General features: G+C 40.1%; 1 protein-coding gene across 2 annotated transcripts in view; it reads left to right on the top strand.

Moving 5' to 3' along the window:
* Positions 1 to 19,533, top strand: part of LOC138265741 (gamma-aminobutyric acid receptor subunit beta-4) — a 603,058-nt gene that overhangs the window by 542,641 nt on the left and 40,884 nt on the right. The window contains exons 6-8 of one of the 2 annotated variants that reach the window (XM_069213752.1): positions 1,618 to 1,758; positions 8,560 to 8,712; positions 12,142 to 12,386. In XM_069213752.1, the coding sequence (XP_069069853.1) occupies positions 1,618 to 1,758; positions 8,560 to 8,712; positions 12,142 to 12,386 (539 nt within the window). Of the gene's footprint in view, positions 1 to 1,617; positions 1,759 to 8,559; positions 8,713 to 12,141; positions 12,399 to 19,533 lie in introns of both variants that reach the window. The other variant, XM_069213744.1, reaches the window with a different exon arrangement.

Genomic DNA, 19,533 nt, shown 5'->3' with positions numbered 1-19,533 from the left:
GGCTCTGCTGTATGCTGATGATGTAGATTACTTTCTCGAACGCCGAATGGCTTTTGAGGAGCTGTTGATGTCTTTGTCAGATATATGGACGACCTGGAGTTAGAGGTTAATATATCTAAAACACACTATATGGTGTGTGATGAGCCCCAGAGCAAGCCAGGTTTAGTGGTAATTAAAGAACAAATAATCATCCATGTCCCCAAGTACTCTTACCTGGGAGTAACTTTTGATGCCAGTGGAAATTGATTATCATGTATCTCTCAGTGGTGCGCTTGTTTTAACACTTCAGTGGGTGCTGTTTTCGACCTCGCATCTAGTGTTGGCAACAATCCAATTTTGACCTTGTTGGAGGTATGTTAACTAAAATGCCTACCCATTCTAACTTTTATGGCCCCCCATTTGTGGACACCGAAATCTTCATGTAATCGTTATGTAATGCACCTGAAAGGAAATTATTTTTGCAGACATTTTCTTGGAGTTGAGCCCAATAGTCCATGCTATGCAGTACGTGAAAAATTGGGCTTAGACATTGTAGAAGACCAGGTAAAGCTAGCTCCCCTGGTCCTGTATATTTCAATATGGAGAATACTCCTGCAGTGTTTAACAGGGGGATAATCGTTGATTAGCTGTCCTGCAATCTGGGATTGAAAATACCCTGGTTGAATTTTATCAGAAATAGGGTTAATAGTCTGGGTTGACCCAATCTATTTTCTTCCCCAAAACTATTGAATAAAAGGGAGGAGGGTTGGGCCAAGAAGGAGTTCCAGAAGATAGCAGTGGCTGCTAGGGAATCATAGCAACTGGAGAAACCATCTATGATGGACTGCTTTGGTGATGACCTGCTGGGGCTTAGAGCCTACCTCTCACAGATCAACAATGCATGGGAGGAGACGCTCCTAATCAGGTTCCGGTTGGGTTTCAGCAAGTGTAATCTTTCTTTCCCATTGGGGCAATTTGATTCAAAATGTATTCTTGTGTGCCCTTCTGACGAAAACTCCCCTCAAATACAGTTGCACTTTACCCTGTTTTGCTAATTTTATGAACCTTTTAGGCAAAGATTTTTATTACCTATTTTAAGAGGGCAAGGATTTCACCAGTGCAGGCCAGCTTTTTATTTTCTCCTAATGACAGTGGGTGGTACAGTTTGTCTTGCGGGGGGAGCTTCTCTTAAAATGTAATGTTTTTGGTGTGTTTTAACTTATACTTTTAGCCTATTTATTGTTATCTGATTGCACATTGAATGTGGTGTGTGTTCTTTTATGATTGTTTTTCATAATCAAATAAAGAGATTTGATTTACTACTGAAGACACTGAGTACCACAAGTGTTTCTTCTCTTATGCACTATTGCTAAACTCTGATTGCAAGACAAAGAAAGGTTGTCTGAGTGTGCCTGCTGGTTGAAAGGGTGGGTTAACACAAGAAGGTTTCTCAGAGTAGAGAGGTTGACTTTTAGCATGTCTAGTCTTCCTCTTTATATTAGTTTTTACCTTTCTTTGAATTTATACCACTAGATGTAGTAGCAAATTATTTTCTAAACTGGTGAACAAAAGGACAAGAAGGAGTGAGTTTGATAATCTTGACCGTGTCCAAATTAACTTTTTACTTTGTTCCCTCAGATGGCTACACAACGGATGACATCGAATTTTTCTGGCAAGGAGAAGACAACACTGCTGTGACAGGAGTAGAAGCACTGGAGTTGCCCCAGTTCACCATCATCGAACAAAAGCTGGTCTCAAGAAAGGTGGTTTTTACAACAGGTGGGTGTGGCACCTCCACAACCACCACCACCACAGTGAATCTTGTATGAAGGATAAGCAAATCATGTTTTGGAGCTATCTTGGCATAGATAAGTAAAGGTCTGATGTACAAAGCCCATTTAGGGATGCAAACTATATGATTCACAAAATCACAGGGTTTGCAGTTGCAAAAGAGCTTTTATTAATGAACTAAGCCCTCCTTGTTGAAAAAAGATTCTGGCTCATAAAAGGGCTTTTGCATTTTTTCCAAATCACAAAGTTGTAAAAGAGGTGTTCATTTTGTTTACAATTTGTAAAGGAATTTATCAAAGGTTTGCAACTTCAACTATGGGTGCAAAGGGGCATATTTATACCCCATTTGTGCTGTCTTTTTTTTTTAATGCAAATACGGCGCAAAACTAACTCCATATTTATATTTTGGCATTAGACTCGTCTAACGTCAAAATATTGGCGTCTGCACCACTTTTTAGATGTGTGAACCTACCTTGCATCAATGATTTACAAGGTAGGCGTTCCCATCTAGAAAATGGTAGTAACTCCATAGCCCCATATTTATCTTCCCGTGCTAAAATGACACACGGGTGGGAGGAGGGGTTAAATAATGGTGCAATGCTTGCTTTGCACCATTATCCAACGCCTAGGTCAGACCAGGCGTTAAGGGACCTGTGGACCCATTTCCATGGATAAACACCATAGAATGGGTCCACAGGTGCCCTCTTCAAGCCCCAGGAACACCCGCACACACAGCAGAGGGACACCGGAGGTAAGTATAGGTAAGTAATTTTTTTTTTTAATTAAAGTGCCATCAGGGGCCCAACTTATGGCACATGGTACAATGGCCATGCCCAGGGGACACTTGTCTGGCCATTGGGGTGGTGGGCATGACTCCTTTCTCTTCTAAGACAGGAGCCATGTGGTATGGATGGTTTTGCATCAGAAAATGATACTAGGCTGGTTAGAGTAATCTTTTTTTACTCTAACCAGCCTATCATAATTTTTTGGTGCAAAACGCCCTTCTCCCATACCGCCAGCCCCACCTGGCTGACATCATTTTTTTTTTTTTACGCTAGCCTACCCTTTGCATCACCTTGTGTCATTCCATAAATGTGGTGCCCAGCTAGCGCTCAGGAATGGCTCAACCCGGTGCTAAACGTTTTGGTGCAAAACTGCATTAGTGCAGCTTTGCACCAAAAAGTATAAATATGCCCCTAAATATTGATCAGTTTCAGCCCCACCTGATAGAGTGGTAATAGTTCACAAAAGGGAAGAAAGCATCCCCTCTGGACACTTACCCTTAGGTAATCCTGTCAGCGGTATTGGGTCACTGAGCCCCCCAAATATTCCTAAATGGGAAACAATTTTTTAAAAGCAGTTCCTGTGCCTTTAACCAGAATGGCTGTTGTCCGTTGCAGGCCTCTATCCCTTAATTGGGAGTCAATCAAAAGGGAATATAAATTTCAACCAGCTAAATTCATATTTATTAAGCATGTAATTTTGCAACTCCTGCGAATAGACAATTTGCATTGCAACCTTATAGTACATAATAGCACTGCCAATTGCAATTTGCAAACCAGTTAATGTTCAAATTGGTTTGTGCTTGGACATTTTACGTTGGGCCAAAGAAGCAGTGCACGCACTGAGAGCTCAGCTATGTTGAAGTATTATAGTACACGTTTCACTCTATCAACCCAGTTTTCTTCGTTGCTGAGTGCTCTCAAATTTAACACCTCTTGACAACCAAAACTAATAAAACTTTTAAAAAAAATTGTAGAAAAGGTTGCAGCTCTTGGCAAGAGCCGATTGAGTGATCCTAGCCTTATTGAGAATGCAGAACTGTATTTCTTAGTGAACAGGTTTATTCCATATTGTTTAATTGAGCGGGACCACTACATTACAAGCTCAGTGAGGACGAGGGGTACAGTAAGTGCACATAGAGCTTTCGGATCACGAGGATGTTTCACTGTACTTCTAAAAATAATCAATTTACTGAGACTGTAGTTACTGACTTTTGATGGCATAAATGAGTGAATGGAAATGTTTTGTTACACCCTATTCCATGTCTCGGTCTCTAGAATTCCAGAATATGCCAGTCCCTGCAGCTTTGAGTTATAATAGTCTGTAATGAAAATGGTCAACTCTTTGCTCCTTGAAAAGTTAGGGCTGCTGGGGAAAGATGCAGGTTTAAGTTGAATATGGTGTGTCTCTGTAAGAAATCCGGATTTGAAGGTTTCAGGGCAATCAGATGTTATTGGGCGCCAAAGATAACAACGGTGGTCTTTTGCTTCTGTTGTCCTTTGACCCCTATATTGTGCACCCACAAACTGGGAACCAAGCACCCCTTTTAGCATCTGACTGTTACGGTAGAGAAGTAAGGAAGTCTAAGGTATGATGGCAGGCACGGCTCGCAGGTGGGAAAAGGGGCGGCGCGGCAAGTGGCGGGGGGGTGGGGTACCCAAAAACAATGACAATATTTTTTTTTAAAAGTACCTTTTTCCCGTGCTGCGCCACTCTCATCCACTCTGCTCCATCTTGCATTGCAGGCAGAGGCTCACAGCCTGCCCTGCGTCCAGTCTTACTGCTGCTTTCATGCTGCCAGTAACATGAAAGCAGCAGTAGAATTGGACGGAGCACCCAGCCAGGGTGCTCCGAGGTAGAGTGGGAGAATCTGCCTGCTCTCTCCAACCCGGCAACGCAGTGCCAGGTTGGAGAAAGCCTAGTGCGCATGTGTGTCCGGCCGGCCCGAGACGGCTGGCCAAACATACATGCACACTGAGGAGGAGTGCTCGGCACTTCCTCTCTGTCCTTGTCACGCCTGTGGCCCCACCCCTTTTATAATAAAAACATAATGAATGGAGGTTATTATGTTTTTACTATAAAAGATTTGCAGCTTCTGCTGCTGGCGGGGGCAACACTCCTCCACCATAGCAGAGGAGCCGCCCCTGTATGATGATGACATGCTGTGGGCTAGAGACCCAGAAGCTATAACACTCAATACATGTCTGAACAGTGATTTTACTTTGGAAAGGAAAAGCACTTTCATACACTCAAATCTAATCATTGTGCACAACGCTTCAAATATATACAAGATGGCAGGTGGCACAAATATTGGGAACACCCTCCAAATGCAGTTGCAGTATGCAAGAGCTACACGGTAAGCACAGGTCACAGTCACTACATACCAATCTAAATGCAGACTAGAGCACATAGGTCTGAGACTTGCATGCCTAATACCTAAAATCGCAATACCTCTAAATAATTACACAAATCAGGATATGCAGTTATGAATTGTCAGGGATACTGACTTTCTCACAAGGTGTCATCATACATTCAACAATAAGATATGAAAATGTCATTATTTTTATTCTAAAACGAGCTATACCTATGAGCTTAAGTATAATTTCTACAGCAAACAATACAGAATAGTGAACACTTCAGTGAACGGTATATGTCTATCATTAAAGCATGTTAACTAGCAACCACAGAAGAGCCAGAAACTCAGTGGGTCCATGCACCTCTTAAATACAACAAAAAGTGTGAGTCATTGAACTGCTCGGAAAACACAAAAATGTCTGTTGTGTTCAGTGACGCCGTGCCCTCGGGTTTTGCAGTTCTTGAATACATGTTGGGGAGTACTTGTGGGGACCTGCGCAGTTCTGGTATGTCCCATAAGCACTTTGATACTCCTGGTGTTCCTCTAACCTTTTAGAGCACCACCTGGCAAAATATGAACATTTTTCACCAGCCCCGCGGTCTTATGCGAGGTTTCTCTAACAAAAAGGCTTGGGTTTCTAAAACCTTTAATGTGGTTGCGCCTCTCAAGATTTTTTTTTCTTTCTAGAATTGTTTCTGGCATCCACCAGTATGTCTACAACTGTGTGTGACACTTCTTGCTTCTTGGTCCATCCATGCACATCCCAGGAAATACACATGGTTGCTTTTGAACAATGCTTTCATAGCTTTCTTCATTAGCCCCTACCACCTAGTCAGGCACTTGCTCTTGAATTGCCAGTGGGGTGAGCTGGTATATTTGCTGCTATTGCTCCTCCCAGATACTGATGCAATGATCAGGAAACCAAGTGCAGTAGTACTCACATGGCCAGTGACCAGGGGATAATCAGGGAGATTAGGATCACTGTTTCAACACTAAAAAGTGATTAGTTTTAGAATAGGGTAGTGGTGCTAATGTTCTTGCATGTTATATTTGGGAAAGGCAGGGGGTGCCAGCACAATGGCTGCTGAGGAGGTTTAAGTAGATTACACACTGGATTTCTCTAATGTGCAGTACACCAGGCACTGCTTTAGTTAATGGTCTTGTTTTGCTCTTAATGGTGTTCTCCAGTTAGCATAAGTGTGTCATAGCCACCTAGCCCCCAAATATTTGATGCCATTTTCTTGATTATTACAGGCATCTTTTACATTCTTAGTCACTGCTGCTTGCTCCTTCAATCATCAGTGGGCTTAACAGAATTTTATATGTGCTCTTCTGACCTAACGTTTGGTAGTATCCTGACCTGGACTATTCCTGCTGCAGCACCCAACAGACCTAGTGCAGACCACTCTCCCTATCTTCATTCCACAAGTACGCTGGCTTTCATCCACTTGCGGGATTCCTATGTGTCCAACTGGAGCCTGTGGTAGCCACGTAAAGACCATCAACAGCTAAGAATAGCCCATAGAAATCCCCCGCAGGTCATCCCTATCAATGCTAATAAAGGGAGGTGGGTAGCTAGTAGCACTAGCTCTGAAGACACAGTCCAAAAAAAGTCCAAGAAGTACAAACTCAGGAGTTCCATTAATTCCAGAAAGTGGCTCATACAGAAAGTGTATCCATCATCCTTCTTTTCCTCTGCTTTTCAACTGTCCTTCCCTGGTATTTTAAAATAGAGGTAGATATTTATAGAAAGTGGCAGTCACTACCTAATCCAGAGAAGCCATATAAGCTCTCCACCTTTGACTGACATTTCCTGGAAGAAGTCACTGGCTGTACACCCACTTACAAAATGCTTGAACATGGCAGCTTCAGGCAATTTTAGAAAATGTCTCTCCTCTGAGCCAGACTTCTCCCAAACAGATCTGTGTATTTTCCATCAAAGACTTCAAACAAACCTCAATGTGGTGGCAGAGGTCTGCCTGCCCTATTGTGGTCCCTTTTGTGGGGACCTTGCCTGAACTTGTCAGAGAGAAGCAGCTAATTAACTTATGGGGACTTTTCTCCTCCCCTTCCTCTCCAAGGATAAGGCTAATACGTGAGGATGGATGTATTGTTCAGGGTAAATGCAAGCAGAGTATTTAACTAGGCCCTGGATGGTAGCTCAAAGCCTTGAGTTCAATTAAGACAGGCTCAAGGAAATATATCCAGTCTTAAAGTACAAAAACAGAATACATTGAGAACACTTTGAATATGCATTTGGGACCCAATAATTGTTTAAAAACACATCAATTGTCTTTATATCTCATTCCAATCAAATGGTTTGATTTAAGCATAATTTAAGCGAAGTGTAAAATCAATTTAAACATTACTGATTTTATAATACAGCAAAGGAAAACAATGAGAAACAGTTTGTTTTGCATTCCTAATTGTATTACACAGCCTAGCAGCCCATAAACAATTTATTCTGGGTCACATCTCCCATCTTGCTACCTGTGTGCAGTTTCCAGACTAAGTCAGACAGCAGTCTTTCTCACATATTCTGAACATGCGTGTAAAAGAATTCACACATCACCTTCTTAAAGGTTCTTAATCCAGATGCACAGCAGAGGACATTATTTTTAAAGGCAGGCATTATTGGTATTTTAACAGGCCAACACTGTCAGTTAGCAATATTTATTTTAAAAGATGGGCACTGGCAGTTACAGCTTATAAAGATTTTAGACAGAAGCTTACAGTAAGTGAGTCTCCATTAGGGAGATATACTGCTAGCAAAGTTCTAAACTCTGGAAAAAATTGTCATTTTACAGGTCAGAACCCACTTTCTCACTGCCACCACATACATCTTTTCTCTGTGCATTGTATACATTGCATCATAGTATGGTACTTAACATGCTTCTTTAAAAAAGAAGTTCCACTTCACACAGCTAGGGGTAGACCACAAGCTAATGAAACATAACCATTTTTCAATTAATTGTTCCAAAATCACATGGTAAAGCACTATCATTTTTCACAAACCACAATAAACAATCTGGTAACCAATAAGCTTAATGTGCTAATACTTTTTGGTTTTAGTTAAAGAGAATGTTTGAAGGCATACTCTTTGCGAAAGGAGACTCTAGAGCATCTAGTGTCATAAGTCTATAGTCTTTTGATGTATTATAACCAAAGGGTTCAAAATATGTAAAGTCTGGGTTGTTGTTACTCACTTTAAAAGTATATTGTGGGGAAATTATTGTGTGACCCTTCTTGGTAAAAGAGTTGAATGTTGTATTGTGCGAGGTAGGGAATCCTATGCTCCAGCTACTGTGCAGCACCTGTGATGTGATTTCTTATGTTGCATCGAGAACTAAACATATAGCATATTAACTATTTCATTGAAACTAAACTTTTATGCATTAATGCTGAGGGATCATCACAATAGAACACATCTCTATAATTATTTCAGTAGAGTTGATCTCTATTTGATGATCCAGAGGAACACAGGCTTTCAAGTATTGATAGAGACATGACAATAGCATGACTTTGTTTAGTGTTACTCTTATCAGTGTGAAAAGCTTCCTACTACCATTTCCATCATAAACGTAGTGTCACTTATTGGCTTATTTGACACTACAATCAACTAATACTTTCTAATGTCTTTTGGTTGGCAGGCTCTTATCCAAGACTATCACTGAGTTTCAGAATCAAGAGAAACATAGGATACTTCATCCTCCAGACGTATATGCCATCGATACTCATCACCATTCTGTCTTGGGTCTCATTTTGGATCAATTATGATGCTTCTGCTGCCAGGGTGGCATTAGGTAAGTTGTTTGCCTTGAGCACACTGTAGATCACAGAACAATACCTACCTGGATCTTTTGTAGTCTGAGACAAGAGCTGCAAGCCTACCCAATATCTCAAGGGCCCTAAAGCACCAGTGGCCTCCCCTCACCTTACAGAGTGTTGGTGCCTTTAGGGGTACTGTACGGATTCACAGCTACATATGAAATACAGAAACTCTACTTTAGAAGAATCCTTGATGATCTTCAATGAAGGAGGTGATGCTCATTAACTTTCTTCTAGCAGTTATATTTGACCTCAAAGCATTACTCCCTTCTAGATGTAGTGAGAACATAATGTAATCAGTACAATTGTAGCTTAAAAGAGATAATGATGTGCAATATAGTAATAGTAGATAATGTGGTCATATTTTCAACCAAACCTTCCGCAGAAACTATTAAATAATCAATACAGAAGAATTTATGCAGTGGGTCGGGTGACAGAAAAAGGCCTAGATAGGTTTAGAGAAGCCTCATACTTCCAGCTTATACTTCTCAGAAAATGCATTTTATCCCCTCTGGTGTCACGTGTGATAAATGTAGGCAACAACTGCTTGAATATCAGTGTTAGTGTTTAGGTGCCTAAGTTATACTAAACAATGGATGGCAAACTGCTGAACCCCTGATTATGACTGAGTGCTGGAGATTTTCTGATAAGAATATTATAGGCAGGGGGTAGTTAATCCTTTTAAAAAGGATGCAGAGCAAAACAGCCGTATTTCGTAAAGAAGGCATAAATGATAATCTGCAGTTTTTACTCTGGTGGTGGAAGGAAGACTGTGCTAAGCCTGATCCGCAGGTGAATGAGAAATCTGCTTCAAGACTAAGAGCCTGATTTAGAGTTTTACGGATGTGGCTACGCCATCACAAACGTGATGGATAGCCTGTCCACAGTATTATAATCCCATTACATTCTATGTAGCCCATCTGTCAAACTCTAAATCAGCCCCTAAATGATTTCTACCATACGTCTCGATCAAATATGCATTGTTGTATATGGGGCATTGCTTTTTACCATTAAAAGGCCTGATTACCTGGATTGTTGCCCTGTGTGAGTCCCAATGGATGAGAGCCCTTGACATAAATTACAAGGAAAAGCAAAGAGCCCACCTAGCAAACACCTCACAGGAAATCCACAGTGGTAAATCCACACTGGGCAAGATTCAACCACAAACCATGAAGGATTATTAGAAATCATTACAGAAGGCAAAATGCATTGGTTAGTCAATTCAGTTCAAAATAATCAAAATGAAAATAGATCTGAATCAGCAAATACAATGAAAGCTGAATCCTATTCAAATTAATAGCAAGAACCAAATGTGTTCTAGCTAAGACACATATTAAATCATAGAACAAATAGTCACAGGGCAACTCAGTTTAAAGGCAGGAGGGAATCATGGAAACTATTGATTCAATAGAAGACTGACTTAGAGTCTGCCTTGAAGCTACAGAAAAACCTTTTGAAGACTTTAAATATAAGATCAAATGACAGTCTAACATGGGTTTTGTCTCTAAGAGAAAGGGAAAGAACACTGGCTCACATTCTAAAAACAACACTCCTTATAACATTTTAGCAACTGAAATCCATGCTATATCTATGACATGAAGTGGCACCGTGGGCTGTACACCTAAAATTGCTGATATACAAACGATTCGTAATTTAGAAGCTACACTACGTAAAACAAACTTGCTCTAAAACCCTCTCTAATTAAATAACCAATCAGCACTTTTAGCTAAATACACAGGGGAGACAACATTGCATTACTAAACAATAGTTGCATTAAAATATGAATGAACCACCATTCTACAAGAAGATATCACTGTTGAATGTTTCAACATTGTATGGTGTTCCTCCAGCAGCAGGCAATGAGCTAATGCTCTGTCACAGCTGAAATAAACATCTTCACATAAACACATTTCGTCTAATAAAGTAAAGGAGAAAATACTGTATGAACGAAATCATGAACGTGATGCACAGTTCATCCTTTAAAAGCCTTCTTTTTAATGCAACCAGGCTAGCCCCAATAAATTAAATTTGTAGCCTACTTAGGCCAACTTAATTTATTAAATACTGAAGAACATTTTTCTCTCAGTTCTGACTATTGTTGGCAAAAAGAAAGATAACAATACATTGGCTCTCCCCTAAAGGACCTACCATCTTGACAAGGGCAAAACATGTATCAGAATGGGCCTTAGCTAAAGAATGGTGATTCTGGGAGGTTAGAACAGATGGAAATGCAGCGGAGGATCTGTCTATTTGGAGTGAGATGATAGATAAACAGATTAAATGTTCAGAAGATCGTTCTTCACAAACAAGCACCCAAGCATTCACATCCGCACGGTTAAGATGGAAAGGACATCTAGTAGACAGGTAAGCATTATAAGAAGTACAGCAATTCACAGTTCCATCTTGAATTGTAAATGACTAATGAGGCAGGAGATGTACATTAAACAGTGTCAATTTAAATTGTAAGGACTGAAAGGGAAGCTGGAAAAAGTTTCTAGTATAAACATTCTGACATTAAAATGAATTGGACATTTTAAGGTAAATTTGTGTTCTGAGATTGCACAGATTTAACCCATGAGCTTAGGTTTTCTAGTACAGAAATCAGACCAAGACAAACCTACTGGTGTTGTGATGAGCTCCTTAGTAGATGGAGCGAGCAAAGGATGGGAGATCTGGACAACTTTTGTACTCTGTGGTACATGCTTTGCTGAAAAGTGAGAGGGGAGTTCAACTAATACTCTTCCTCTACAGGCATTTAAATACCTTTAGAAAGACCTACAACATAGGACCACAGAAGATACACTTGCTGACTACAATATAGGACAATAGATGATACGCTCATTAAGCATCTCTTGAAGTCTTTTTATCACACACTCACTATCTCTTTCTCTTTTGGAGCTCTCCATGCCACTTAATGTTAGCATTTGCAAGAGTTACCAACATGCACATTTTTAAATATCATAGTAATCGCAAAGCTCACTATCCTGATATTGTGGTCATTTGGGGTTGGTTGCACAAATATGTGGGTGGAGACTTGCCTCAGGCAGTTAAACATTTTTGCTATTTACCCTCCAGCTTGCAAGTAGAGCCGACACGCATGAGCATTAGGGAACCTGTTGTCCCTTATATCATCTGCACAACTGTCCCAAGATATACACTTGCCAGAATAGTAAATTCTGATTGCTTATGTTCCATACACTCAACTGACCTGTTCTTCAGAAATCTGTCAGAAAGACAAGAAATTTGATGTTTGTGGCATATGATTTTTAGTACTATCCGTAGACTGCTATTAAAGTTGACGGCCACACACTGAGGTGGCTATCAAATTATATTATCACACAAAGTGCAGTAACCTTTTGAACATCTCAGAATTTGCAGAATTTTGACATCAATTGTCTTTTTAGGGGTTACAACGGTACTCACCATGACTACAATTAACACTCATCTGCGGGAGACTCTACCGAAGATCCCTTACGTCAAAGCCATTGACGTCTACCTTATGGGCTGCTTCGTCTTCGTGTTCCTGGCTTTACTTGAGTATGCTTTTGTGAACTATGTTTTCTTTGGCCGTGGTCCACAACAACAGAAGAAATTGAGTGAACGGGTGAGCAAAGCCAACAACGAAAGACTCAGATATGAAGAAAAGAGGGTGAGAGAACAGGTTTGTCTTCTTCACTCATGTTCACAAATGCAAATTTCATGTGACTCTAAATGGCAAATCTGTGCCTTTACATATTTAATATTGTATTTTTTCTCAGTACATCTAGAGTACCATTATATTGCAACTTTACAGGTTGGCCGTGTCTTTGGGGGATTTGGTGCAGGGCTTGGCCCGAGGCCAGTCCCTCCTACGTACCCCATGCCACACACTGTAAAAAACTATACTCAGTTGGGAAATTAGGTTAAAATGATCAAAACCCCCAGAAATATACCGGGAAAAAAAGAGTAAAGTAACGTTATATTTAGATATGGTAATAAGACCTTACTTTACATTTTTTTTAAAACCTTTGAAATTCACAGAAAAAAAACTAAGGTTAAAGTGATGTTATAGTTAGATATGGTAATAAGATCTTACTTTAAACTAAAAAAAACTTACTAATTCAGTGAACTAAACAAAGGTTAAAGTGATGCTATAGTTAGATTTGGTAATAAGATCTTACTTTAACCTAAATAAAAACGTACAAATTCAGAGAAAAAAAACAAAGATTAAAGTGATATTATAATTATATTTGGTAATAAGATCTTACTTTAAATTAAAAACAAATTAGAAATAAACTGAAAAAAAACAAAGGTTAAAGTGATATTTTAGTAAACTACTAAGGTTTTAACTCATGTTAAAAAAAAAAAAAAACTAGAAATTCACTGAATATTCGCTGAAAAAAACACTACAGTGCTTATAACTTCACATATTACATCACTCTTGACATGTAAAAGTACATCATTGATGAAATCTCAAATTACATCTCAAAAGACATCACTGATGTCACTGTACAATTATTGTGACAAAGCCCTGAAGGGTTTGTGGACATGGAGTAATTCAAATACTCTAAAGGACTTCTGATGACTCATAATTATAATTAAAGAGTTTCACAGGTGTACAGATGCCACTTTAAAAACACTTTGTGTCAGGCCCTGTGGACAACACCCTGTAGTTTAGTAAAGTGTACTGCATGGATTCCTGAGGTGGGCATAGTGACATACAACCTTAGAGCCATCCATAAAACACAAGTATGGGGTAAACCACCTCTACGTTAAATGCCCCACATTCTACATTATTAAATAATCTACAATGCCAGAAAGTGTTTAGGGAAGATCTAGAAATAAACATGCACAAGTTATAAAGAAATCCAATGATGCTTCACGATTAGGATTTAAGTTACAGAAAGTGAAAAGGAATACAAAGTATCCAATTGTCTTTATGTATCCCACAGTTGTCCACAGAAATACAACCACTTAAGGTATAGCAGTGTGAAAAACAGACTGTGAATGGGCCAGTGAGGATAACATAAACAGGAATTTGTTTAGAGAAGGTCCACAGCAAAATGCAGCTTTTAAAACTATTTCACATTTATGTTCTGTTAGAGAAATTACATTGACTGAACATATATATTGTGCTTTTTGTGTGTGTTATAGAACTGATGTTTAATATAAAAAAGGAACTACATGTGATCTGAGTTGGTGTACAATAACACAGTAGATCATATGAACATCCTTTAGAAAATTGACAGCTATTCCTTCACATGCAATGTCCTGTAGGAGTACAGGAATTGTAAGCCTCTTTTTTCTTTACAATGGGAACCTCATTTCATATCATCATGAGGGGTTAGGGGAAGAATACCCTCAGTGCAAATAATGTGCTTCTACATATGGATGCAACTAGATGCAGTGGAGGCTCGTGTGCATGCAATACAACTGTTGAGTCCCATCACTAGAAGATATTCTAGGCACACTGGTTCTCTACTAAAAGGCTGTGTGTATTTCTAACTATTTCTTCACACATTGTACTTAAAAGCACACTCATTAACTTGAGTCAGTGTTCCACGAACATGAAAGATTTAGGTTAATTTAGTGAAAGAATATATTTTTAATTTACCAATAAGATCATATTATACCCAGATGATAGTCACATTTTCTGAGAACGGTCCCAAATAAGCACTCTCTTGCCTTTCAAACAGGAGCCGTTTCCATGGAAGTAAAGATGGCTTACATTAGGGTACTTTTTAAATATATATTTATTGCAAATGTTTTTGATAGCACCCAATTTCACATTTGTTTTAATCTCCAACACCCTGCTTACTTGGTAGTGGTCTCTTTTTTTCAGTGTTGTGACTGTGTGAGATGCCTCCGAGGTTAGATGTGTAATCCGAAGCGATCAACAATCAGGCTTAACAGTTGTGAGAGTCTTTCAAGCGTTTAAAAAAGGAAGCTGGTCTCTTGTGTTATGGTGTCATGATTCTAGAATTGGTTTGGTAAGGAGGTGACATGAATTCTGTTGGTAATTCTCCAATCCTCTACATAAAAAAGACTAGGGACAGGATGGAAAGTGCAATCTCCCCAGGAAAAACGGTGAACTGGGTACAAGAAAGAACAGTGAAATGCAGGAGTCATGGCTTGTCTCCCACATACATTGCACTTAGGCTACGCCCATCAGTATGGTGGTTTGTCTGTGAGGTATATATATTTGACATCTCTCTCTCTTTCGTTTTTTGAGTTGGCTATATATTTAGAGCCGTTTGATGAATCTTAATTACATTTTCAAAACACAGAGTCCTCAAGGGTCTTGTTGTGCTTCAGGGTGATTTGTCAAGAGGGGGCGAGAAAAAGAGAGTGGGTCAAAAAAGCATGTTTCTGATATTAATGTCTGTCGAGATTTAAGACACAACTGAAGCCCACACCGCTGTATGAAAGTGCACCAAATTTTGCAGAAAGATAGCCTTTGATCCATAAAGCGTCCTTTATGTGATTTGGTATACATCTGTTGAGTAGCTTTTGAGATATTAAAGGAAAAATACATTTGTACAAGTGGGCTGAGTCTAAGCACAGATTTGATGGTGGGATCTGATTGGCTGTCAGCACTTTATCCAGAAAGTGCTGGCAGCCAGTGTAGGACCAATATACATGATAGGACTGCTTTGGAATGTATTGTAGAGAATGGCAGGGTGTAAGGGTCACAAAAAGGAGAATGTATAAAGGGTGATAACAGATTTTAGTTGCAATTTAAATTATTGGTTGCTTAGGAGATCTTACATGTCAAAAAGCCTTCTGCTGGGATTCTATCAATCATGTTTGAGAGAAAACTGTTTTCTCATGATTATCCTATAGAGATTATGAAATGTGCTCCTGAAGCTAATATTAGAGCATTTTTCTGTAAATCCACATTATCGTTCTCAGCCATATGAGAATCAAATCTGACATTTTCAGTAAAACATGCACGTCCTACAGGAGCAGCCTGTCAGTTGATTCCCTTGTGTTCTTCTCAAGCCTCCTAGAGTATTCTAAAGAACAACTATAGCACTAACAAATTTACTTATGACAAAAGTATGGTACACCCGAAGCCATCTTGATTGAACTAAACTGGTAAATCTTAAAACATTTAATTTAGAGAGGATCAAAATGAGGGGTTTTATTTTGTCATAGAAATTATGGTTAGTGCTGTAGAAAGAAAATTTAGGACACATTTTAAGTGAGTTCTCAAATATCTTCCTTGCCTATTTCATAAAAACAGTCTCACATGTAGACTGAAACACACACTTTCAACACAAGCTGAGTCTGTCATTTAACTCCCTGGTGATCAGAAGTTTACTAAAGTGTTCTAATGAGCAGCTAGACTGCCAACATTATGAATTTTTACAAAACGTGTGGCACATCTGACTGCCATCTTGATGGAATCAAAGTGGAAAACTGAAAGCATTTTTTATTTAGGATACTGCAGTAAATTAGGTGATTAGGGAGCTACATAACAATACATTTCCCAAGATGGCCACTAGAGATAAAATAGTCCACATGTAGCACAAATATTACCCAAATGTTCCCAAGTATAGCCCAGTGACAAAAGGGTGCAATACACTTAGATGGTCATTCCGTCTTTGGCAGTCTTTTCCTTAGACCGCCGAAGCCGCACAATATTACAAGTACTGAAGGATTTCCACCACAGTTTGGGCAGAAATCCTCCAGTAGTCGTGCTGGCGGTCAGAGGAGTATAGGCGGTTCCACCACCAGCCCCTTCCCACCAAAAGGACTCCTCAAGCCATATTATGAGCAGTAATACGGCCTGGTGGTGTCCTGATGGTGGGGCGCTGCCGGAGGTGGGATCGCCAGGCCCTGTCCCCTCAGGGAGGAGCATCTCAGCAGACAAGGTAAGTGTCCTGCGTGTGTGTCTGTGTGTAAATGTGGTGATGGTGATGCGTGTGTGGATGAATGTGAATGCTGGGTCAGGGTGTGTGTGTGTGTGTGTATGCATGTAGACAGGGTTGGGGTTTGTGTGTGTATGTATGTTGAGAAAAGGAGGGGTGGGGATGGAGTTTGTATGTGTCAATGGGGGTGAATGTAGTGAGTGCATGCGTGAGTGGGGGTGTTGTGCGTGTATGGATTTGGGGGTGTTGCATGTGTGTGTGTGTGTGCGTGAGTGTAAGGGTGTTGTGAGTACGAGTGAGTGAGTGTAGGATGTGTGTGTCTGTGGGTGTGTGTGGGTGCATGCGTGTATATGGGGGTAAGTTCAGGAATTTGGGGTGGGGGTAACTACAGGGACCGGGTGTGGGGGTAAGTACAAGGAGCGAGGGGTGGGGGATTGTAAGGGAAGGGGGTGGGGTGGATCTTGGGTAGATGGGGGGGATGGGAAAGTTGTCTACTGGCAACAGGAATACCAGTAGCCTTTCCCCCAGGGATTTCATGGCAGTGCTACACGCGGAAAGGAGACTTGTGATACTGCCGGCAGTATTGGGTGGACCGCTGGGTCGGAGATGCTCATCTCTGGCCCAGTGGGTCCAACTGCCCTGGTCGTAGAAACGTGTAAGTGACGGTTTGGCACAGGCCCAATTGCCACAGTCGTAATCTGGTGGAAGACCACCACTGCGGCCCTGGTGGTCAAAATGACCACCTTAATTTTTTGTTTGTTTTTGCTAATTTATATATATATATGTATAAGGCCTGGGCGGAGTTTGCAGAGTCGCAGAACTCTGCGAAGTGCTGAAAAATCTCTGCCGCGCTACCCGGAGTTCTATGACCTCTGAGTTGCGCTGTTCGCACTGATTTTCAGTACAAGAGCTTCTCCCACGCTATAAAATTAGTGCGAGCTCCATCACACAGAGAGCCAGAGGGCGCTAACTTCTTTCTGCCACTCGAGTAGATTTTCTACTCAAGCAGCAGCTTACTCAACGTGAAAGGCAGCTTTCTCATCATGAGCGGTCGTGGCCTACAGTGAATGCTCATGTTGAGAAAACTCCCTCGCGCTCACCAAATTAGCGATTTCTTGTGCTTGCACACTTCACGTTGTTGGTGAGCGAGAGAAAAAACTTCACTCTGCATCACTGCAGGATTATTTGGAGCTCTGCACTCCTCATGGAGGAACCGAATTCTTTGCCCACCCCATAGATATATATATATATATGTATATATATATATATATATATATATATATATATATATATATATATATATATATATATACATATATGTATATATATATATATATATATATATATATATATATATATATATATATAAATATATACATATATATACACATATAGATAGATAAATAGAGATAGATAGATATGGTCTCTCGCTCATGATATCTTCTATGACGTCATTGATAATATCACTGTCATATTTGTAGTAAAACTATTGATGAGAAAACTATGCATTGCGAGGGCACGAGTTATAGTTACCCTATGGCACAAGTTATAGTTACTTCAAATAACTAACTATAAAAGCTGAATTTATATGGTTTTGCACTTTAGTGAATTTCTAAGGTTTTTTGTAACTCTACTCCAGTTCCTAACTATAACGGCCCTGTCACCTTTGTTTTTTTCAGTGAATATATGTATATATATATATATATATATATATATATGTATATATATATATATATATATATATATATATATATCACCACATTCTTCCTTTAGGAACAAAGATCAGCACTCTGGTAGCATTTCACATCACTTTATCTTCCAGCATTAAAGGCAAAAAATAAATTAAAATACAAACATGTTACGGCTAAGAAGAGCTTGTTCACCGTACCATAATGTCCCAGCTTATTCTTCTCCCATACAATTCATTGACATTACAAAAGTACTTTCATTTTTGCCTAAAAGCGGTCACCATCCTATCTTTATTGCCTTTAATGCTAGAAAATAAAGTGAGGTAAAACACTGCCAGAGTGCCAATCTTTGTTCCTAAAGGAAGGAGGTGGTGATTTGTCTTATTACATTAATATTATAAATTACACTATCAGTGGTGTCACGAGTGTCGTAATTTGAGGACTAATTAGCAGTGCATGTCGAGGGCATTAGTTATAGATACCATAGGGCATGAGTTATTGTTACCTGAGATACTTTTTTACGATTAAAATGTCAGCCTAACTATAACATCCTTGTAACCTTTGTTTTTTTAAGTGAATTTCAATGTTTTATTTTTAATTGTATTTCCTAACCATAATGTCCCTGTACCTTTGTTTTTTCAGTGAATTTCTATGTTTTTTTTTAACATAAAGTAATTTTCATCAATATACGTTAATCCAGCTACTGTCACACATGGCCGAGTATGGCAGCAGTTCACCACATGGCCTGCAGGCAACCCCTATAACAACCCAACCCATGATGCGCATGGCCGTTGTCTGTGCACAGTGGGGGTTGGCTACAGCCAGGCTCTGCGGCCAGCCCTTATTACCACCCAACCCTGTGTTGCTTGGCCATGTGCCCCCCCTCAGCAAGATTATCTTGTCCCTAGAGACCCCATCCCTGAGGCACGGCCTTAAACATGTATTTTATTTTTTTGGAGAGGGGCTCAGGCCAATCTTGGCCCCAGGGGACCTCATCCCTCATTATATAATTGTTTTTGGGGAGAGAGGCCATGTGGCCCCCTCTCCTGATGGCCCATGTTGACCCCGGGGACACCATCCCCTAGGGCCCAGCCATGTGACCTGGGTGCCACAAAGGGCAGCTAGTGGCAAAGTTGAGGACAATGGGGGGAGCCTGAAGGCCCCATGGTCCCAGCTGGCTCCCCACCTCCTGTGTGTGCAGGCATTGCTAAAGCAGCTCCCTCACTGTGAAAGCAATGTTTCCTCTGCTTCCCTG

The sequence above is a fragment of the Pleurodeles waltl genome, chromosome 2_1 (genome assembly GCF_031143425.1).
Source record: "Pleurodeles waltl isolate 20211129_DDA chromosome 2_1, aPleWal1.hap1.20221129, whole genome shotgun sequence".
Taxonomy (NCBI): Eukaryota; Metazoa; Chordata; class Amphibia; order Caudata; family Salamandridae; genus Pleurodeles; species Pleurodeles waltl.
This window is presented reverse-complemented; position numbering and strand designations above follow the sequence as displayed.